This window comes from Mustela nivalis (genome assembly GCF_964662115.1).
Source record: "Mustela nivalis genome assembly, chromosome: 7".
Classification (NCBI taxonomy): Eukaryota; Metazoa; Chordata; class Mammalia; order Carnivora; family Mustelidae; genus Mustela; species Mustela nivalis.
Window position 1 is genome coordinate 131,528,527 of NC_139026.1, and position 24,542 is coordinate 131,553,068.

A 24,542-nucleotide genomic window follows, 5' to 3' on the forward strand; every position below is an offset into this window, starting at 1 on the left:
GTATATTGGATAAACTAGTTAAAAAACCTTAAAAAAGAAAAAGGTAAAAGTTAAAAAAAAATTTACCAGAAGGCGAGAAAAAAAACAAAAAATGAAAAAGAAAAAAATTAAATTAACTGCAAGACTAAAAAAATCACAGGGAAAAAGCCATGAGTTCCGTGCTTGGCTTTCTCCTCCTCTGCAATTCTGCTGCTCTCCTTGGTATTGAAACCGCACTCCTTGGTAGGTGAACTTGGTCTCGGCTGGATTTCTTGTTGATCTTCTGGGGGAGGGGCCTGGTGTAGTGATTCTCAAGTGTCTTTGCCCCAGGCGGAATTGGACCGCCCTTACCCGGGGCCGGGGTGAGTAATCCGCTCGGGTTTGCTTTCAGGAGCTTTTGTTCCCTGAGCGCTTTCCGTAGAGTTCCGGAGGACGGGAATACAAATGGCGGCCTCCTGGTCTCCGGCTGGAGGAGCCGAGAGCCCAGGGCCGCTCTCCTCAGTGCGCCCTCAGAGAACAGCGCCCAGTTACTCCCGTCTGCCTGACCTCCGGCTGCGCTCCGAGCTCACCGAGCCTGCGACAGGTTCAAGGTCACCCCGAGCTGCGAGCTTACTGTCGGCTCTGTCTCTGTAGCCGGCTTTCCCTTTCCAGTACCCGCAAGCTCTGTGACACTCAGACACCCCCGATCCTTCTGTGACCCTGCGGGACCTGAGGCCACGCTGACCCCGCATGGGCTTCGCCCCGGTTTAGCCTCTGGAGCGATGTCCCTCAGCGGAACAGACTTTTAAAAGTCCTGATTTTGTGCGCGGTTGCTCCTCCGCTTGCCGGGAGCCCCCCCCCCCGCCCCCCGGTCTATCTTCCCGTCACTTTGGATTCACTTCTCCGCCGGTCCTACCTTTCAGAAAGTGGTTGTTTTTCTGTTTCCAGAATTGCTGTTATTCTTCTCTTCGATCTGCCGATGGATTTTCAGGTGTTTGCAATCTTTAGATAAGCCATCTAGCTATCTCTGGCTAGCTGAAGTAGTCTCAGCCTGCTACTTCTCCGCCATCTTGACTCCTCCCACCTTTTTTAACCTGTTTTTAAATGTAAGCTCTCCACCCAATGTGGGGCCCAAACTCATGACGTGAGATCAAGAGTCACAGGCTCCATATTCTGAGCCAGCCAGATGCTTCTGATACTTAAGAAAGAAAACAAAGGACCAAAGGGAGGGGGAAAAAAAAAGACAAACCAAGAAACAGACTCTTAAATATACAGAATAAACTGATGGTTACCATAGGGGAGGTGAGGGGGGATAGGCGAAATAGGGGATAGGGTTTACTTCCTTTTATTTTTATTTATTTATTTGAGAGAGAGAAAGGAAGGAAGAAAGAAAATAAGCCTGAAAACCGAAGTTCCAAAACACACAAAGGAGCAGAGTGCTTGTAAAGACAACAGCAAGATAAGTTATGAGAACATGAATTCACTCCAGGTAAATTTTAGTTGATAAAAATAATCTGACCAAAACATTGAAATATGTGTGTGTACCAAATAAATAATTGATAGTATACATAAAAAAACACATTGTGACACAAAACAGGCCAGAATAAAATAAGAACCAGTGGCTCTGAAAAGGGATCAATTTTAAAAGTCACAAAAATGAGACACTAAAACATGGGACAAATTGTGCACAAAACTTGAAGAGAAAATTAGCAAATTATAAGAGTGGTACTAAGGAATCCATTCATATGCACAATAGAGAAATAAATGTAAAAGTTAGAAAGTTAGTTAGTTTAAATTAGATCCATAAAGGAGAGATAGGTGCTTTCAAAGAAAATAATGTAGAGAAGGTTGTATAAACAATATTTGAAAAGATAGTAGCTGAGAAATGTCTAGACATAAAGAAAGATACAAACCATCAGGTTCAGATTGTACTCTGAATACTGGTAAGCCATTTGCAACGACATAGTTGGAACTAGAGGGTATTATGCTAAGTGAAGTAAGTCAGTCAAAGAAAGATAATTATCATACAATCTCACTGATATGTGGAATTTAAGAAACAAGGCAGAGGAGCACAGAAGAGGGGAAAAAAATGAAACAAGAGGAAACCAGAGAGGGAGACAAACCATAAGAGACTCTCAACCATGGGAAACAAACTGAGGGCTGCTGGAGGGGAGAGAGTTGGGGGGATGGGGTAACGGGGTGATGGGAAGGGTATACGTTGTGGTGAGCACTGGGAATTATATAAGACTGACAAGTCACAGACCCGTATCCCTGAAAAAAGTAATACATTTATATGTTAATTTAAAAAAAGAGAGAAAAATAAATAAATACACCATTCAGTGTACTGTAGTAAAACTACAGACCACCAAGAATAAAGACTAAACTTTAAAAGCCACCACAAAAAGGGCACCTGGGTGGTGCAGTCAGTTAAGTATCCAACTCTTGGTATCAGCTCAGGTCATGATCTCAGGGTTGTAAGATTGAGCCCCACATCAGGCTCTGCAGTCAGTGCAGAGTCCGCTTCATCTTCTCTCACTTTCCTTTGCCCCTTCCCCACTCTCTCTTTCTCTCTCTAAAATAAATAAATAAATCTTTAAAAGTAAATAAATAAGGACACCCGATTGATTTAGTTGGTTAAGCATCTGCCTTCTACTCAGGTCACGATCATGGGGTCCTGGGATGGAACCCTGTGTTGAGCTTCCTGCACCATGGGGAACCTGCTTCTCCCTCTCCCACTGCCTCTGCTTGTGCTCCCTCTCTCGCTGTCTGTCAGATAAATAAATAAATTTTTTTTAAAAAATGCTGGAATATCACTCAATCATAAAAAAAAATGAGATCTTTCCATTTGTGACAACATGGATGGAACTAGAAGGCATTTTGCTAAGCGAAATAAGGCAGGCAGAGAAAGATAAATATGATTTCACTTACATGTGGAATCTGAAAACCAAATTAAGGAAGAAACAGAGAACAAAACTGATGGTTGCCAGAGGGGAAGGAGGTGGGGAAATGGACAAAATGAGTAAAGGGAAGTGAGAGAACCAGGCTTCCAGTTATGGAAACAGTAAGTCACAGAGATAAAAAGTACAGCACTGAGAATATAGTTAATGGTATTGTAATAGTGCCACTTCAGAATTTGTCCTATGAAGTGAGAAACAAGAGGAGAGTACCACCGACTGCTCTATTCAATGTCATAGTGACAATCCTAGCCAGTGCAATAAGAAAAGAAAAAATAAGTGGTATATAGATTAGAAGACAGAAATTTTTAAAATTATAGATGATGTGATTATCTAAGTGATGAGACTTTCAGACAAGCTATTAGGATCAGTAGAGTTCAGGAAATTTGTTGGAAACAAGATGAAAATACAGAATCCCATACTCAACAGTGATAAACATTTAGATGCGGCATTCCAAATCACAAGGTTAGGGAGGCAGATGGTGGTGATAGGGTAATCTGCTATTCTGTTGCAACAAAAAAGCTGGACTCCAAAATCATTCCATCTACACAAATAAATTCTGCTTCTTTGAAGCACCCAAGTATAAAAATCAAATTGGTAATATTTTTATTTTATTTTTTATACTTTCTTTTTATTATGCTATATTACCCACCATACATCATTAGTTTTTGATGTAGTGTTCCATGATTCATTGTTTGTGCTCCATGCAATATGTGCCCTTCTTACTACCCAATCCCAGGCTCACCCATCCCCCGCCCCCTCCCCTCTAAAGCCCTCAGTTTGATTCCCGGAGTCCATAGTCCCTCATGGTTCATCTCCCCCTATGATTACCCCCTTTCATTTTCTCTTTCCTTCTCTTAATGTCTTTCATGCTATTCCTTAAGTTCCACAAATAAGTGAAATCATGTGATAATTGTTTTTCTTTGTTTGACTTATTTCACTCAGCATAATCTCCTCCAGTTCCACCCATGTTGATACAAATGTTGAGTACTTATCCTTTCTGATGGCTAAGTAATCTATTTTTAAAAGATTTTATTTATTTGACAGAAAAAGACACAGCAAGAGAGGGAACACAGCAAATACAGCAGGGGGAGTGGAAGAGGGAGAAGCAGGCTTCCCACCGAGGAGGGAGCCCGATGTGGGGCTCGATCCCAGGACCCTGGGATCGTGACCTGAGCCAAAGACAGATGCTTAACAACTGAGCCTCCCAGGCACCCTGGCTGAGTAATATTTTGTTGTATATATGGACATCTTCTTGATCCATTTGTCTCTTAAAGGTTATCTTGGCTCCTTCCACAATTTGGGTATCACAGACATTGCTGCTATCAAGACTGGGCTACATAGGGCCCTTCTTTTCACTACATCTGTATCTTCAGGGTAAATACCCCCACAGAAAACAAATAATCACGTCAAAAAATGGGCGGAAGACATGAACAGACACTTCTCTGAAGAAGACATACAAATGGCTAACAGACACATGAAAAATTTTGTAATATTTTTAGAAGACAATGTAGGGTTAGCTTTATAAATTGAGAGTAAGAAAAATTTTCTAAAATAGATAATAAAGAAAAATTCATAAATTAAATTAAAAGACTGAAAAACAAAACTAAATAAAACTTTAAAAACTTTGGTTTGACAATAGACATCAAAAACAAAGTTGAAAGACATGCTACAGACAGTGACTAGATACTTGTGAAACATGTAACTGACAAAGGGCTAATATTCTGAATTTATAAAGACTTCTACTAATCAATCAGAAAAGGAAAAACCACGAAATAATATAAAAATGGTTAACCACAAAAACAAGCAATTCACAGAAGAGGAAGCCAAAATGGTTAATACACACAAAAAAATTATTCTCAATCATTATCAGGGAATTTCAAATTAAAAAATGGGAGATAACTTCACACCCATTAGATCAGCAAAAATTAAAAAGTATGGGAACCTCAAGTGTTAGTAAGAATATGAGACAATGCAAACCCATAAACTATTTGTAGGAATCTAAATTAACGTAACTGCTTAGGAGCACAGTTTGACAGCATCTAGTAAAGTTAAAGAGGTATATACGCTTCAATTCAGCAATTCCATTTCTAGGAATTTATTGAGTGAAACTCTCCCTCGTTTGACTATGAAAATGTACAGGGATGTTTCTAGCAGTGGTGTTTACAATGGCAACAAGTTGAAAATCTTCTAAATTCCCATCTGTAGGAGAATGAATATATTGTAGGATAGCATACAATGGAATATATTAAAAACGGGTAAAATAAATGAACTCAAGATATAGCGAAGTACCGTAATTTGATTTTAAAAACCTAATGTTCATGAGGGAAAAAGAAACTACACATTGTACTATCATTTATATAATCCTTGAAAACATGCCAAATGACATTATACGTGTGTGTGTGTGTGTGTGCGTGCGCACATGCACATGCAGAAATATAAAATTTACAAAATCAGGGTGGTGGTAATATCTGGGAAGGGAAGGAAGGAGGGGAATAGTTAGAGGGAGCTTCAACTCAATCTTCATTGTTTTATTTCTTTTATAAATCAAGCATGGCCAAGTCTAACAGCCAGATGTAGTGCAATTTTATGTCTTCTATATCTGTAATATTTGAAATATGATAAAGTAAAACTTAAAATAGTTTCTATATTAGATATGTCTATGAAGAAATTAAGGCTTTCCTCAATTTGTTCTTACTGATAGGGAAACAAAAATAATAAAATTATTTTATCTTTTTTTTGGTCACCTCTCACATTGTGTGGAAATTAATAGCAGACAACACTCTTCTCCCTATGACCTACTTTTTTCTATGTGCTTGTTTCTTTTAAGATGAGAAAACTGCACGAAAGAAGTCGTCCTAACCAGGAACGTAATTAGCTGAGGACTGGAGTCTACTGCTCTTTCTTTTCTTTCTTTTTAAGATTTTATTTATTCATTTGAGAGAGAGACAGCCAGCACTGACAGAGCGCAAGCCAGGAGGAGGGGCTTCGGGTAAGGGAGAAGCAGACTCCCTGCTGAGCAAGGAGCCCTATATGGGACCTATATGGGACCCTGGGATCAACAGATGCTCAACCAACAGCGCCCCTCCCTGATATTTCTACACACTGATGCAAATACCCACCTTCCTAATCTTATTGATTCCCTCAGTTTTCAAACTTGGGGTTCCTCCAGTTGAAAGTAACCTTTCAAAGTGGTACCTTTCTCACTCCAAGGTGTCATTTCTAGCTCAGTAAGTGTGCATGTGATATGCCCACAAATTTGCATGAATCTATACATGTTACATGTATAGATTATATGTTATATAGATACATGTTACAATAAGTTGTAACATTTTGTGATTTCTGTAACAGAACCATTCCTAAATTTAAAAAATTAATACCTACCATGTCTGCACTAATGAAACCCTTTCTCAGCATTTTGTTATCATCATAACGGCTTGTATGGTTCATAAGACCCCTTAACTAACAGGGCAGCAACCAAGCAGCTAAGGCGTGGGACAAAATTACTGGTCAGGGGTTCCCGAGAGGCTGCTGGCCTCCTCCCGTGGTCCAACACGTGAATAACAATGGACACCAGAAACCAGTCTTGTCTCCTGCTTTATGCTTTGAAGAGCTCTCAGTACCAGTCTGGGGCACAATTAGGAATGTGTTTAGTTGCATTTATTAAATGAAACATTGCCCACAAATACTTAAAAGTATCACTAGACTAAACCTCTGATTTTTGTGATTAATTCTCTAACCCAACTGTTCATCTTGACTCTTTTCTATGTTACTGAGAATTCACGGTATTTGGAAAGGTGTTTTAAGGGATGCGCTGCTGATACCCTAGGCTTTCATTACCATCTAATCTCCTAAATCACATGGTTTGAGGAGAAATTATCTCTAGAAATAGGTATAGAGAGCAAGAAAATTTCCCAAGGATAGGTTGGGAATCAGCCCAAATCTCAAAGACAAGGATGCCATATAGTAACTTAGAGATACACCATTTGAATAATAGGTAATTGGTGACAATAGGGAAATAGTAGAGAAATTGGGAGCAGTGATATTATCAACACTACAGACTCCTTAATATATTATATTTAGTAAATCAGCTTAGTCCTGGTACTTACTCATATTTATGGATTAATTCTTTCTTCTAACATTTTTAATAGTGATCAATTACACACTAAATGATGTTATTTATGGATATATGCAGTGCATGTAATAATATTATAAAATACACATTTGAATATGAATTTGAAAAATCATTAAATTACATTAATTACAGTGAAAATCTAGAAATGATATATAAAATGATGCTAACCCTATGCCTAATATTTCTTCTGCATTTTATCTTTTATCTAAGTTCCAATTTCTTATGTGTTTTTTAAAATTATTTTTGTGTTAGAAACAGGGACCACTGAACTCACTCTCAGTACTTATGTTTACAAGTTGGTGGAAAACACATGTAGAAAAAAATTACTTTTCAAGTCCAGAGCTTCAAAGGGTGCAAAGAAAGGTTTTGGACTTATTTCAAATATGTTCCGATTGTTCCACTATTTTTAAAAGCCTTACAAATCACCTGTTCGATGTGTCTTCCCCACAACAGCTCAGAGAATGAACAAAACAATGTAATCTAGGTTTAAATTTGGGTTTCTCCTGCTCTTCAGATACTTCTGTTTGAGCTTTCTCTTACTGACAAGCTACTTAAAGGGCCAGTGTTACTTTGAGGTTTTATCTATGAGGTTTCTGTCTTTGAGGCTCATTAAGAACATTTCCAAAGATTACAATGTCAATAGCACCTAATTACTGGACTGTGAGAAAGGTCTTCTTGAGTACATAAAATCTGTGTCAGTGCCCCACACACAATGGGCAGCTCAGATCCCAAATTTTATCACAGTTAAGTAGCAAACAAATTAATAATGTTACCTGGGCTCTCTTGGGATCATTACTACTGTGTCAAAACTGCTTTGAAATAGTACCATACCTCATTTTTTATTCCTTTATAGTAACAAGGGTATATTTATCTCTCTCTCTTTTTAGCTATTTATCTCTTTTTCCACATTGCATGAGTGACTCCTTGTTGTTCTCTTCTGAAATTTTTGGATTCAAGCTTGAAATAACAAAAAGTCATTTTTAGTCTGCTAAGAAAAGATGTATCCCCTGATAGGACATTGTTTGAAGACGATATTTTACCTTTTATTTCACTGTTTTCAAAACACCTATTGCGCATTTTGATACAAATGATCAATTTATTCTTCTACATATGTGGGTAGAAAAATAATTACTGGAGAACCAGAGGAGAGACCGGTTCTTTTAAATCACTAGACCCTCCTACTGCTGAGGACATTATGGCCCGTGTGTGGTGTTGGCTAAAAGGTGGGTCTGCGGGCTTTACTGTGGGGACTTGGGGGTAATAGGATCAACTCAGAGGAAACAGGGGTTAGCTAGGCATATAACATACATCTCACGTAATACTCCTCACAAAGCTACGAGGTGGGGTCACCATCTCCATTTCCCCCGCGGACGGACATGAGAGATAATATCAGTATGTGGGTAGAGCTGGGATAGGAACCAAAGTCTGCCAACCTCCACAACCTCTCTGTTATGTCCTGTATTTTCCCTTTCCTTGCGTGTGTTTGAGAATGGGGCCATATGCCATGCATGAGTCTTGGCGGCAAGCCAACATAATGCAGTGGTGACCGGCCAGGGCTCTGGGACCACACTGTCTGGGCTTGAACTCTGCTGTGTTACCTGTTTATGGTTTTACCCTCATAGCCCACTAATCCTCTCTGTATCCAACTGTCTCCTCCGCAGATTGGGCGAAAACAAGAGCGCCAGCCCCCGTGGGTTTTGTGACGATTAAGTCTAAAACATGGAAGACATTTTCAGTAGTGCCTACATCCACTAAATGTTCTCCATACGTGAGTTGCAGAAGAATCTCATAGTGTGAGAGAGAGAACAACCTCTCTTATATTCTTTGAGACAACACTAAGGATCCTGTTAGCAGAGAGGCTCTTCAGGAAGTACTTAAAATATTAATGGTCTATTTACATATCCTAAAAAATGGAACCCAAAACAATGGTGACTTTAAAGAGTTCGATTTGGGGTCCATCACCATAGTGATCATAGTAAACCCTCGTGCTACAAATAGATATTTGTCTATAAATCAGGTACACACTAACCTCGTGGCCAAATGCCTCTTTAATAATGTATTTATGAATTAGTGCTTGAAAATACTAATAATGAATTAAACTATTTCCTAGGGGCCACAAGGGCGTACTCAAGCATGTGGGGTATCTGAGAAAGTTGGGGAAATTGGGGTGACTTGTTTCATGAAGATGATTTGGCCCTTTGAATGTCTAGTGTGTAACCCATCTAGTAGCCATAACTCATGGGTTCATAAGATTCTCTTACTCCCCGAATTAGCACATATGTAATTCGGCTTTTCTCTGGGCATTCATATATTCATTTCCCTTCATTAAAAACAGAAAATTTATTCCTAGTAAATTTTGAATTAACTAAAATCAACTTAACCAGAAACTTTTGTTCACTGTATTATTCCCCTGCAACACGCCCACCCCCCAGCCCAGCACTAGCCTTTCTAGGGAACAACATGGTATGTTGAAATTGTATCAGAGATTTAGTAAAAAAAATTTCAGGGTTTTGCCCAGAGGCGCTGGGTGTGACCACCATCACAGACATCTCCTCTACAAAGCAGATTAACGTTAACAGATTAACAAAGCCCCCCAGATAGGGCTTTGTGGGGACTGCAAGATTATGGATCATGAAAAAGCATTTACATTTGCTTTTATTTCATAAGGGGAAGGAGCAGACTAATGAACTATAGGATTTTCAGTAGACAGGGTAGAAATTACCATCTTTGGCATTTTCAGGGCGGAGGAAAGGGAGTGACGCTTGTTTTGGTGGCTGGGGTGGGGGGGGCTGTACCTCAGGTGACCATCAAGTTTCATCTATCCTAGTTTGGACCTTTGAAAATGGTTTGCTCAGCTGTTGAAAATCAATTCTGGATGCAAAACCCTCCACTGAATCTTTTGGAGTATGGAATGCTACTGTTAATTAAACTCTCTCGTTAAAATGTCAGCTCAAACATAGGTTCCAAATTCAACCATCTAGATATATTTTTTAAAGGTTTTATTTATTTATTTGACAGACAGAGATCACAAGTAGGCAGAGAGGCAGGCAGGGGGGGGGGGAAGCAGGCTTCCCGCTGAGTAGAAAGCCCGATGCAAGGCTAGATCCCAGGACCCTGAGATCATGACCTGAGCCGAAGGCAGAGGCTTTAACCCACTGAGCCACCCAGGGGCCCCAACCATCTAGATTTTGATGATAAATCATAAGACTCTCTCTTCTTCTAATACATTACAGTGTTTTAGAAATCACTTACTGCCTAGGTTAGAATTTCCAACAACTCAACAGATCTAATCTTATTTCTCTACACTTATTTAACTGTTGATACCTTTAAAAGTTTCCAGAAAAATACTACCTATAATGTAAGCAGTGCAGAAAAAGCTTCTCTGTTGCATGGAAACCCAGAAGAAAGGTTTCTCTCTGTTGAAGCAGTCTAGCCTTTCAATTAGCAGTGACCCATAATCAGAAATGCATATTAACGTTCTTGGATTCAACATATCTATGTATTGGTTTTATAAACTGGCTGAAAAAGGAAAAAAAGCCATGCATTCATCCAGAATTCCAAATGCCTCAGGATAACAAAAGGAAGGAGCTGTCAATCTAGACCAAGCACCCATTCTGTGTGTGAACCATTTCTTCCAACAATAAAGATCCTTACCTTTAGATAAAGGGGAAAAAAATATCTGGTCACTGACTATATCCATGTCTTTGTCCATCTGCAGGCAAAGCAAGAAGTTTCATTACTGAAGATGGAGAGTAGCAACCAATTCAGTGTTCAATAGCGAAAAAATGATCTACCTACCAAAGGCGTATGATCACTTCCAGAAGATGTAGAACCTGTTACCAGGTTTGTTTTAGACTGCACAAATAAAGGTTTTAATTTCTGAAAGACACAAAAGGTATGTACTGTGTTATCAAGGGGAGGTGATTATCAAATGGAACAGATGTAGGAGGTTCTCTGGTCCTTTATTAACCAAAATTTGAAAACGAAGTTCCTGATTTATTTGTTTAAATATGGCTGGGGGAAATCCTTTCCTTGAAACCCTTGGAATAGACAGGCCCCTTCTTTTTTGGGGCTACTCTGAGAGAAAATTCAAGAAAAATGTTTTCTTCAATGGCTGTTCTGACTCTACCTTTTTCTTTTCTTTCTTTCTCTTTTCTTTTTAAGTACCGTTGACACACAGTGCTATATTAGTTTCATGTGTATAACTTAGTGATCTGACCATTCTGCACATTATGCTATGCTCACCCCAAGTACAGCTACCCTCCATCCCCCTGATTCTACTTCCTGTTAATAATCTCCAGCCCGTTTGGGATTCACAACCCGTCACTGGCCAGGGATCACAGTGTTGTCCCCAGTATCTCCTCGTTCCGGGAGGCTATGGCAGTAGTGGTCCTGATTCCCAGGAACTGAATGGTGAAAGCCCAGGACCATGTCTTCCAGGAGCCTCCGCATGCAAGAATTGTCCCCAGCATCATTTGTTGCAAAGTAAATGACAACAGTAAACATGAGCGGGTGAAAAGGAGGAAACATATCTGAAGCATGTTTATCAGAAAGAGGCCTGAGGTCCATGGATATACACTGGAGATTTAGGTGAAGTTCTCTGTCTGCAAGGCTTCCGTGTGTGCATACATGCACGCACACGGGGCTGTTTGCATGTATTTTTCTATTCTCCATAGCCCACTCCCACTCTCTTTGTTACCACCCCAAGGAAAAGATTTAAATATTTTATGTGTATCTTTAATTTGGATATATTCCTGCAAAAATACATACTTTTGTGCCTGCCTTTTAATTTCCACTAGAGGCATTACGTGCTATCCCATTTGTTGATTCTCTAAAGCATAGCCTTCTAGTACTTTAACATCCTCTAAACTGGGATGCATTTCACAGTAGATGGAGTGGCACAATGTAATTGGCATCACATTTCTCTTTTAGAGACTTACAAAGTCTCTTTTAGAGACTTAGAAAATCTTGAACCAGTGTTAAGCACATTTTAGATTCAAAGTGAAACCCAGTATGCCTTATGTGTTCCCGCTTCTCTTGCTAAATACTAAGTACTATGTGTTTAAGCTCCATCCATTCTGCTATGTATGTAAAATCTAGTACTGCTCAGTACACAGTCACCTGAAGGTAAAATCTAGTACTGCTCAGTACACAGTCACCTGAAGGTTAGGTAAGGTTTTAAGGCAGAAAAATACGAAGGAAAAAAGGAAAATATTATTAATTAAATTAACATCAGGATTGAGAACCTTTGTTTATGAGAATATACCAAAACACCATCCAACTGAAAGAAGACATTTACAACACATATAACTGACAAAGGATTAGTTTCCAAACTATATAAAGAATTCCTTGAAAAATTTTTTATTCATAATAAATTCTTTTTTAAGATTTTATTTATTGATTATGTTCAGTCAGCCAGCATATTGTACATCATTAGTTTTTGATGATAGTGTTCAGCGATTCATTAGCTGTGGAAGCTTGGTGTTCGTTTGTTTAGATTCCACATATAAGAGAGATCATATGGTATTTGTCTTCCTCTGTCTGACTTATTCACTTAGCACAATGCCCTCAAAGTCCACCCATGTTAATGCAAACGGCAATTTTTGTTCTCTTTTATGGCCAAAAATATTCCTTTATATGTATACACCAAATTTCTTTACCCATTCATCTATTTATGGGAACTTAGGTTGTTTCTATAACTTGGCTATTATAAATAATACTACAGTGTCCATGGTATATAAAAATTTTTGAATTAGTATTTTTGTTATCTTCAGACAAATACCCCAAAGTGGAATTACTGGATAATATGGTAGCTCTAATTTCTTAAGGAACATAGTACTGTTTTCTGTATTGGTTGCACTGATTTATGTTCCCCTAGTAGTGCACAAGGATTCCCTTTCCTCCACATCCTCACCAACATTTATTATTGCTTGTCTTTTTGGTAACAGTCATTCTAACAGATGTGAGTTGATATCTCATTATGGTTTTGACTTGCATTTCCCTGATGATCAACGATGTTGAGTTTTTAAAAAGATTTATTTATTTTAGGGACGCCTGGGCAACTCAATTTGTTAAGCATCCATCTTCAGCTCAGATCATGATCCCAGGGTCCTGGGCTAGAGTCCTTGTTCAGCAGGGAGCCTGCTTCTCCCTCTGTCTGCCATCCCCCCTGCTTGTGCTCTCTCTCTCTGACAAATAAAGAAATAAAATCTTTAAAAAGATTTACTTATTTCAGAGAGAGAGTGTGTACAAGCAGGGGGAGATGTAGAGGGAGAGGAAGAGAATCTCAAGCATACTTCCCACTGAGCATGGAGCCCATCACTGATACCTTGTAGTTTGCAATATGCAGGTCTTTCACATCCTCGGTCAAATTTATTCCTAAGTAGTTTATTCTTTTTGATGCAATCATAAATAAGATTGTTTTCTTTTTTAAAGATTTTTATTTATTTGACAGACAGATCACAAGTAGGCAGAGAGAGAGAGAGAGAGAGAGGAGGAGGAGGCAGGCTCCCTGCTGAGCAGAGAGCCCGATGTGAGGCTTGATCCCAGGACCCTGGGATCATGACGTGAGCTGAAAGCAGAGGCTTTAACCACTGAGCCACCCAGGCACCCAGGATTGTTTTCTTAACTTCTCTCTCTGATAATTCATTATTAGTGTTAAGTAATGCAAAAAATTTTTGTGTGTAGATTCTGTATTACAATTTTTATTAGTTCTAACGGCTTTTTAAAAAATATTTTATTTATTTGACAGAGAGAGACACAGTGCGAGAGGGAACACAAGCAGGAAGAGTGGGAGAGGCAGAAGCAGCCTCTCCCCTGAGCAAGGAGCCCAATGTGGGGCTTGATCCCAGGACCCTGGGATCGTGACCCAAGGTGAAGGCAGATACCCAATGATTGAGCTACCCAGGCTCCCCCTAACAGCTTTTTTAAATAGAGTTTTTGGGGTCTTACAAATATATTATCAAGCCATCTGTAAACAGTGAGAGTTTTATTTCTTCTTCTCCAATTTGTTTGCCTTTTATTTCTTTTTCTTGCCTATTCCTTTTGTTAGGACTTGCAATACTGTGTTGAATAAAATGACAAGAGTGGACATCCTTGTCTTGTTCTTGACCTTAGAGAAAAAGATTTCAGCTTTTCACCATGGAGTATATTAGCTGTGGGCTTGTCATATATGCCTTTTATTATGTTGAGGTACATTCTTTCTATACCTGCTTTGTTGAGAGTTTTTAATAAAAAATGGTTGTTGATTTTCTTCAGAAAAAGGAATGTTTTTTTTGCATCTATTGAGATGATCATATGAGTGTTATCCTTGTGATGTTATCAAACTGACTGATTTGAAAATGTCAAACCATCCTTGTATCCCTGGCACAAATCCCATTGATCATGGTGAATCATCTTTTTAATTACTCAATCTTGTTTGCTAATATTTGGGTGGGAATTTTTGCATCTATGTTCAATAAGGATATTTGGCTTGTAATTTTCTTTTTTTTTTAATGGTATCTTTGTCTGATTTGGTATAAGGGTAATGCTGGCCTCATAGAATGTGTTTGGAAGAGTTCTTCTTTTATTTTTTTGGAAGAGTTTGGGAAGGATTAGTATTGATTCTTTTTGGAATGTTTGGTAGAATTTACCAGTGAAGCCATCTGATCCTGGGTTTTGTTGTTGTTGCTGGGAGGCTTTTAATTACTGATTCAATATCCTTGCTAGTCATCATTCTGTTTAGATTTTCTATTTCATTATGATTCAATCTTGATAGGTTACATAGTTTTAGAAATTCATCTAATTCTTATAGGATTTCTATGAATAAATAAGTAAAAGAGAATTCAGTAGAAACAAAAGGCTTAAACTTGAAGTACAAATTCAAAGAGAAAACCTGAATGGCCAATATGCATATGATAAGATGACCACATTTATTAGTAGTGAGATAAATGGGTAAAAAAGTTACCCCCTCCAAAACCACAAGAAGAAGCCATTACACAATCACAAGACAGACAAAAATTATAGTCTGACCATGTAAGTGGTAGAGACAATGAAGAAAGTAGAAACTTTCATCCACTCCTGGTTAGAGTGTTAATTAGCAAGAATAATTTGGAAAACAATCTGGCTTTACCTTCTATGGCAGAGACTGTTCATCAACCCTCAACACCTATTCTCTTTTACTCTTTGGCATTATTTTCATTGGGTATTTGGCCACCCCGTTTTCTCAGTCTTTTGCAGTTTGATCAGCCCAGTGGGACATGAGTGGAAATGAGGTCTGCCATTTTAGGTCATATACTTAAGAACTAACATGTTTGCCTTGTATACCCACAGAATTCCTCCTCCTGCCATGTATCCCCAGAGACATGGAGTTACCCAGCCTTCTTGGTGTGGATGGGGAAACATCCTAGGAAATGGCAGAGCAATGGCTGAAGAAACCTGTGTATCATCATGACTGTGGAATAATTCTCACTCCCCTGCCTGGGGGCGTCTCTTTTCCTCACTAGCCTGAGAGAGAGGTAATCTTCAGTCTTATTTAAGGGAGAGTATTTTTTTTTTTAAAGATTTTATTTATTTATTTATTTATTTATTTATTTGACAGAGAGAAATCACAAGTAGATGGAGAGGCAGACAGAGAGAGACAGAGGGAAGCAGGCTCCCCGCTGAGCAGAGAGCCCGATGCGGGACTCTATCCCAGCACCCTGAGATCATGACCTGAGCCGAAGGCAGCGGCCCAAACCACTGAGCCACCCAGGCGCGCCAAGGGAGAGTATTTTTGTTGTAGCAATCATATTCCTTCTTCCATAGACTTGAATATACCAATACTTTAGGACCAGAAATTCTATTATTACTATAAAGCCTGGAAAAACTGGGATGCCTGGGTTGCTCACTTGGTTAAGCATCTCACTCTTGATTTCAGCTCAAGTCATTGTTTCAGTGTCGTGAGATCAAGCCCTGCGTCAGGCTCCACACTGAGAGTAGAGCCTGCTTAACATTCTCTCTCCCCTTCTGCCCCTCCCCACCTGCTCACACTCTCTTTCTCACTCTCTAAAAATAAACAAACAAAGCAAAACAAAACAAAAACCCTCGAAAAATTGCTACATATGCTTATCAGGTGAGAATAAAAGAATGTTTGGGGCCATGATGTTCATAATAGCAAAAAAGCAAGATCTAACCCAAAGGCTGATCATCAGCAGAGTGGGTGAATAAGTTGCGGTATAGTCAAGCATTAGAGTACTCCCAGTGGGTCAACTACAACCACAAGCATCGACGTGGATACATGGATGAGTCTTAAAAGCATAATGTTGAAACAATGGAGCAAATCACTGACGAATCTTTTTTTTTTTTTTCAATTATATTCTTTCATTTATAAAAAGTTGAAGAACAGGCAAAAGTCAGCAGTATGTTGCTTAGGAAGACAAGCACAAGTGACAAAACTCTCAAGAAGAACATCAGGACAGTGGTCTCTGGGAGGGAATGGAGACAAATGCAATGGGTGGGCTTTTGCAGTTTTATTCTATTTACGGCTTGTGTCCTGGGAACTCAGGTATTCATACGATCGTCATTGTTTAAGTTGCACACATGTATTTTCACTCATCCCTTTTGTGCACATGGTTATTCCACAGCAAACAAAGAAGAAGAAGAAGAAGAAGAAGAAGAAAGGAAAGAAATAAGAAAAAAGAAAGCAAAAACAATTCAGAGTAAAGACAAAATGGATTCTTTCTTTCTTTTTTTTTTTTAAGATATTTATTTATTTATTTGACAGAGACAGAGATCACAAATAGGTAGAGTCAGGCAGAGAGAGGAGGAAGCAGGCTCCCTGCTGAGCAGAAAGCCTGATGCAGGGCTCAATCCCAGAACCCCGGGATCATGACCAGAGCCGAAGGCAGAGGCTTGAATCCACTGAGCCACCCAGGTGCCCCAAAATGGATTCTTTCATACTGAGCCTTGATACCAAGTTAAGAGTCTAAGAGTATGGAAACTTACACTGGGGATAAACAGGCCAATATAAACAGATTTGCGTATAATATGAATAGGTTGCTAACTACACAATAACAGATTGAAAATCAGTATTTGAGATAATAATGATTAGACTCAACATGGTACACAGTAGAATGCTTATATAAAGTAATGGTTCCTAACCTTCAGGCTGTCATAGGACACATAAAAATGGTATCACTCGCAGGGAGCCCTGGGGGAAGTGGACAAGGTTGCTCCTGGACTCAGTGGGTGGGATGGGAGTTTCAGGCTACCTCAGTCATGCTCCATCCCTCCCCCTTAGGGGGCCAAGGAAAATCATGATCTCAGCACTCTTTTTAAAAATTATTATTATTTTTATTTTTTAAAAAAGATTTTATTTATTTATTTGAGAGAAAGAGAGTGATAGCAACAAGTGGGAAGGAGAGGGAGAAGCAGTATCCCTACCGAGCAGGGCACCCGAGGCAGGGCTCCATCCCAGAACCCCGGGATCACGAACTGAGACTATCTCAGCACTCTTAAAATAAGCTTGGGAAATTCTGATGAGAGGTACAAACTGGAAGGGTTTCCTAAAAATGCCAAGGAAAAGAACAAAGAGAATAGCATAACATTAAAAGGAATGTGTCAGTTACGGAGAACAGAAAACAGATTTTCAACCTATAATAGTGTTTCTGAAAAAGAAACAAAAATAAATCCTGCCATCCTTAGAAATGTACATAAGAAACTTGTCTAAGTTGAAAAAAAAAGATTTAGATTTATAGATGAGAGAGGCTCATTTTATTCAAGAGAAATTAATAAAATAATGTGATAACTAATTTCCTGGTGACATCTTTAAATTTTAAGTTTCAAGAAAATAGCTTATAAATATCCACTGGAGGAAAATAAGCCAGGTTAATTAACAAAAAACAAATACTAATCTGGCTTCAGTCAGGGTGAGGCATAGAGAAGTGAAGATACTGTTCCTTTCACTTAAAAAAAGATACTCAAAGACAAGATCCAATTTCTAAGAAATAAATCAAAATTAGGAACTAAAGAATGGTAAAAGTCATGATTTTTGAAGAAGATTTTATTTATTTATTTGAGAGAGAGAGAGAGCCCAAAGGGTGGGGGATATATTGATGCAATTAAGGCTGAAATGGAACTTGGAGGAACAAAATCATTCATAACCCCCTCTTTACCCAGAGCGGGTGAAGTCTCAGACTTGTTTGGTTCATGTTGTTGTTAACTGCACAACTGTAATTCGATTTTACATTAAAATTTACTGTTACAATATAGATAAAGCAAGTAAAATGTGGTTCATAATACATAAGCCAGGAAACAAAGGAAAGAACAAGCAGTCACAAAATAAGGTGACAAAAACCCCAAACATATCAATTTATGCCGATAAATGCATGTAGTTTCAGTTTTCATATTGAAGGTAAGTGAGCGTCAGGTTAGGTTTAAAGAACTAACATCCAATCTTTGTTATTTATAAGTCTGCAACTGAAGGCAAGTGACATAGAAGTACACAGTTTGAGCAAAGCTAGCAGCAACATACAGAGAAGACGACAGTATGCGTAACAGAAGTGGTAACAGACAAGTTAGAATTCAAGGCTAACAAGAACCTCACAGGCCACGAGTGGAAGGTGTAATCCGTAGCAAACACATGAGAGTGAAAAGCCTCCCTGAGCTGAGTGAGAAAACATAGTAACACAGAATATAAAGCAAAAACTACAATCATGGTGGACTTTGACCTGCTAACTGTATCTACTACCTTGCTATAGGGCATAGCCTCAAAATTTAATAAGAAACCCTTGTCATTTACATATTTAGATTAGATATTTGGTAGCTACTTGGCTCTTTGGATTCTGAAATAAACCACTGGCTAAAGAGATTTAATCAAAAACCTAGTGGATATTTTTTTAAAGATATTGATTTGCTGATGAAACTGAACACCCAAAAATGAAATAATCCAGTTAAAAAATGGGCAAAGACATGAATAGACATTTTTCTGAAGAAGATATATAAATAGCTAATAGATAACTGAAAAGATGCTCCACATCACTCATCATTAGGGAAATAAAAGTCAAAACTATAATGAGATACCACCTCACACCTGTCAGAATAGTCAAAAAAAAAAAAAAAAAAGGAAAGAAAGAAAGAAAGAAAGAAAGTTAGAAATTGATTTGCTGATTCTAAAACATATATGGAAGTAATAAGGATATAGAGTTGCCAAGACAGGGCACCTGCTTGGCTCAGTCGGTTAAGCGTCTGCCTTCAGCTCAGGTCATGATCCCAGGGTCCTGGGATTGAGGCCCGCATTGGGCTCTCTGCTCAGTGGGGGTTTGCTGCTCCCTCTGCCCCTCAGTCCACTTAGGTGCTCTCTCTCTCTAAGTAAATAAATAAAATCTTAAAAAAAACCCACAATAGAATTGCCACGACAAGCTTGGCGACAAAGAATAAAATGGCAGAACTTACATAACCTGATTTCCAGACTTATTATAAAGCTACATTAATTAAGATAATATAGTATTGGATAAAGGACAGACAAATAGGCCAATGAGATAAAATAGAGGGCTTAGGAACAGACTCCTATAAACATTGTCAATTCCATTAGAACAGAGGAACCACTGAGATGTGAAATTCAATGGGAAAAGAAAGATCAAAATCACATTGTAAGTTTATGAGGAATATGAGATATAGTCCAGCCACAGAAAACACAATTTCCGACAGAAAAAGAGGATCTTCCTTAAAATTAAAACTTTCTAAAAAATTTTTTTAATTTCTGACCTTCAAAAGGCACTGCTCTGAAAATGGAAGGAAAAACTACAGCGTGGGAATAAATATTTGCTATATATATTTGCATATATATATATATATATATATAAAACAAATATATATATTTGCTATATATATTTGCATATATATTTATATATATATATAGCAAATATATAGTATATATTTGTCATATATATATATATGACAAAAGACTTCTACCCAGAATATATGACAAAATGCTATAACTCAATAATAATTAAAAACAGAAATGGAAAGAAGGGGAATGGGGAATTATTATTAAATGGGTATACAGTTTCATTTTATTTATTTATTTTAAAATAGTATTGGGGCGCCTGGGTGGCTCAGCGGGTTAAGCCTCTGCCTCCAGCTCAGGTCAGGATCTCAGGGTTCTGGGATCAAGGCCCGCATGGGGTTCTCTGCTCAGTAGGGAGCCTGCTTCCCTTCCTCTCTCTCTGCCTGCCTCTCTGCCTATTTGTGATCTCTATCTGATAAATAAATAAAATCTTAAAAAAATAAAAAGATTATTTATTTTAGTGGGGAGGTGGGGCAGTGGGAGAGGGAGAGTCTCGAGCAGACTCCCCACTGACAAAGAGCCTGACGTGGGGCTCCATCTCACAACCCTGAGATCATGACCTGAGCTGAGATCAAGAGTTGGATGCTTAACTACCCAAGAGGCTCTTAACTTTCCTTTTTCTAAGATGAAAAGAGTTCTGGAGATTAGTTTCACAACAATATGAATGCACGTAACATTATTAAATTGCACAGTTGAAAACAGTTCAGATGGTAAATTCTAAGTTACATGTATTGCCCCACAATCTATTTAAAAGACTTGGATAATCCCTTTTGGAAAAAAGATCTAAAATTAGCCAATAAGCACAGCAACATCAAGTGACAATATCATGTCAGGACACAGGAACTCTCTAGCATCGTTGGGGGTATGGTAATGGGATACAATCACTCTAGAATATAAACTTAAACATTAATATTCCTGTGTCCCAGCTAGTCCAGTCCTACCTGAGAGTTATACAAACATATTTCTGGAAATAACCAGTAAAAGAATGTTTGTAGCATGTTTTTTTCCCTCCCCAAACAGATCCTAACTGGAAATAGCCCAGGAGTCCATTAAGAGGAGAATGGAACAATAATTTGTTAATTATTGTTTATCCATAGAATGTTATTCAGCAAAACAGAGAAACAGTTGCTAGGCATGCACATAATAAGGATCAACCTTTTTTTTTTTTTTTTAAAGATTTTATTTATTTATTTATTTGACAGAGATCACAAGTAGGCAGACAGGCAGGCAGAGAAAGAGGAAGGGAAGCAGGCTCCCTGCTGAGCAGAGAGCCTGATGCAGGGCTTGATTCCAGGACCCTGAGATCATGACCTGAGCTGAAGGCAGAGGCTTAACCTGCTGAGCCACCCAGGTGACCCAATAAGGGTCAATCTTAAAACACTATACTAAGTTAAGATAAGCCAGACATAAAAGAATGTATACTGTATGATTCCAACTGTATAAGTTTTAAGAATAGGCAAAACTAATCTGCAGTTGTAGAAATCAGCATTTGTCTGGCATGAGGATGTAACTAAGGTATTGTCTGGAAAGGGACACTGGAAAATTTCAGGGAGGGTGGAAATGTTCTACCCTTTCATTTAGGTGATGGCTGCACAGGGCAAAACACTTCAAATGATTCACTTAATCATTTGTGAACATTCCCATACCCATACCCATATTACCTCAATAGTAAGAAAATACTAACCCTTTTCTTTCACAGCATTTATTCAAATATGTCATTTAAAGTTCGTCACATTTCCTCATTATTATCTCTGTTTTCTCCTCTGCAATTCAGGTGCTACTCTAATCTCTGCTTGTGGAACAGTTGACAAGACAGACCAGTCCGTGCTCTCATGAAATTTATAGTCTGTAAAGGAAGGAGCCCTATTTGTCACGGTCGCTATCTCACAAGCATGGTGCTTGGTGAATGTTTACACTCCGTAAATATTTGTGGAGTGGCGTAGAGACCCAAGGAAAAATTAGTTACCTAAAACTCACTTACTCATCACTCTACCTTTCCCTCCTTTCCACACCCCACCCCCATCTATTTTTCTTCAATATTTGCTATCCAGTCTGACAAGGGTCTCGAGTGCCTATATACTTGTGGACGTACCGATAAGGGTCATGAGCCTGGAATTCCACAGAAGTAATGGCACATGGATGTATTTTAGGCTGGACGGAGCACTAGCCCTCCTCCACGGAAGACAGAGCAAGGGCAAGGCAGACATTTTTCTCAAGACAGGGACTAGATCTATTAATATACCTGCACCAAGGTAAATTTTGAGATTTTAGAACTCTGTTTCATTAAACCTGGCCAGTTCACCTTTGGACCAGACAGTTTTATCAGGTAATCCTAAAAAAAAAAAAAAAAAAAAAAGCCTGATTTTTGAGTTGGCACAACATTCTCATGGGTCTAACAATATTTTATTTGTCCAGCTGATTAAATATCGGAAATGAGGATTACTCCCACTGAAACTGCAACCTTCAGTCGGAAGAGGAAAAATCAAAAGGAGAAAAAAGACACTAGATAGTCTTATCTATGGAAACCAGTCTGGGGACATTTCAGGGGAGTCAAGTATTAAAAGTTCATTCAGCAAGGTTCAGATTACCAGGTAACTTTGTTAAAAATTAGAAATAATTTCTTATCATACTAACATTCTTAAGTTCTTTCATCTCCTGTAGCAACTTAAAATTTAGAAAATTAAGTCAAAGTAAAAAATGTTGAAAAAAATTTTGAAAGTAATTTTAGATTGGAAGCTTCCTAAAGCAAGAGCCTGGATTTTGTATTTCTTGCGCTCTTTCCCTCAAATCTTGTCGCATAATATTTGGCATCATGACAGGAACTCAATGGCATGTATAGCATGTGATTTTTCTTAGTATTTTAAATTTCCTGGATATATTTCTCCACTGGATCTCATTTACCTTTACAATCACAGCTCCCAAATAAAAACATTAAGTAAACAGGTTAAAAAAAATAGTCTATTTTAAAATTGGGCTTTCTCTGCAAGTGACTTCTAGTATGAAAATGAATGGCTTGGTACTAGGAAAAGGTGCTTTTGCCTCCTTTTTCCCCTTTGAAAGTGACTGACACTTGGATCTTGAGCTTTGATATTCCCTTTTTATTCTATCCGTGCCTACCAGTGGCCAGACTGACAAACGTCCCAGCTAGTGTCACCCTGCCTCTGAAATTTTCATTTTGCCTCTATTACAGCCCAACCACATTGCATTGAAAAGATTTGTTTATGCACCTCTATCTTGTACCAGACTGAGCTCTTTGGGTTCAGGCGCTCAGACCCATGTCTTTAGTATCTAGCAGGATGACTGTCCCAGACTATCTCCAGTCAGTAAATGTTAAATAAGAACAAAAAGGCATGTACAAAAAATGAAGAGACAAACAATATCGAAACATTACAGGTACTTACAATATAATTGAAGGACGTGTCAGCAAGCATGGCAAACTGACGAAACAATGTGTGCCTGGTAAACATCTCATCTTTAAGGACATGAAAGCTACAATAAAAGAAATGGTGAAATTAAAATGTATAGAGATCATAAGAGAAAGCAAATTAATATCATGTTCATGTGGTTAGGAATTAGAGTTTTCACTGTGAAAGGGATACAAGTAAAAAATTCAAAATATTAATATGAGTTTGTTACTTCTTTCATTTTCAGTTATTTTTTAAAGGCTTTTTTAAAAAAGATTTTATTTATTTATTTGACACAGAGAGAGAGATGACACATAGGCAGAAAGGCAGGCAGAGAAAGAGGAGGAAGCAGGCTCCCCACTGAGCAGAGAGCCCCATGCAGGGCTCGATCCCAGGATTCTGAGATCATGACCTGAGCCAAAGGCAGAGGCTTTAACTCACTGAGCCACACAGGTGCCCCTAAAGGCTTAATTTTTAAGCAAGCCCTTTACCCAACGTGGGGCTTAAACACACAACCTTGAGATCAAGAGTCACATGTTCTACTGACTGAGCCAGCCAGGTGCCTCGGCTTTTTTCATTTTTAAAATGACATATTTCCCAGCCCTGAAAAAGCACAGAAGCAATGAATGACAACTCAGTATCAATGAGCATCTTGGACCCTAAACTGTAGTTTTTTTTTTTTTTTCAAGATTTTATTTATTTACTCGAGAAGGAGAGAGATAGACAGGAAGACAGAGAGAGAATGAGCAGGGGGAGTGGCAGAGAAGTAGGAGAGGGAGAAGCAGACTCCCTGCTGAGCTCAAGCTAGATGCAGGGCTCCATCCCAGGACGGTGAGACCATGACCTGAGCTGAAGTCAGACGTTTAGCTGACTGAGCCACCCAGGTGCCCCCAAACTATAGCATTTTCCCTTTAAAACTATTTCTCCCTAAAAGGAACCAGCCCATCTTTCAGAAATAGCTGTTTTCAGATCTAAGATGATACATGTCCAAGTTGAGCCTGGGACATTAAATTGTTAAGGGAGTCCTCAAAGACTGTACCAAAAGAACACAGTAGTAAACCTTGAGCAATAAACCTTGAGAGAGAGGGCTCCCACTAACTTACAGTTGAAGAAATTGAGCATCAAAAATAATTGTTATATTGTAGCAAAACACAACAAGTATATTAAATTTGGGAAATTCTCAGCCTATCCAGCTTGCAAATCTTGTTAAAAGTAGGAGATTCACTCTCAGAAAAGCATATTCTGAAGACAAAGTCAGGAGTATGCTGGACAACCTTTGGGTAGCC

General features: G+C 38.6%; 1 protein-coding gene across 3 annotated transcripts in view; it reads right to left on the reverse strand.

The window, feature by feature from the left end:
* LOC309870057 (uncharacterized protein C10orf67, mitochondrial) overlaps nucleotides 1–24,542 on the reverse strand; it is a 153,369-nt gene that overhangs the window by 14,537 nt on the left and 114,290 nt on the right. For all 3 annotated transcript variants that reach the window (XM_082742132.1, XM_082742131.1, XM_082742133.1), the window contains 3 exons: nucleotides 23,254–23,341; nucleotides 10,846–10,926; nucleotides 10,702–10,759 (listed from right to left, as the gene is read on the reverse strand). In XM_082742132.1, coding sequence (XP_082598258.1) covers nucleotides 10,702–10,759; nucleotides 10,846–10,926; nucleotides 23,254–23,341 — 227 coding nt within the window. The remainder of the gene's footprint in view (nucleotides 1–10,701; nucleotides 10,760–10,845; nucleotides 10,927–23,253; nucleotides 23,342–24,542) is intronic.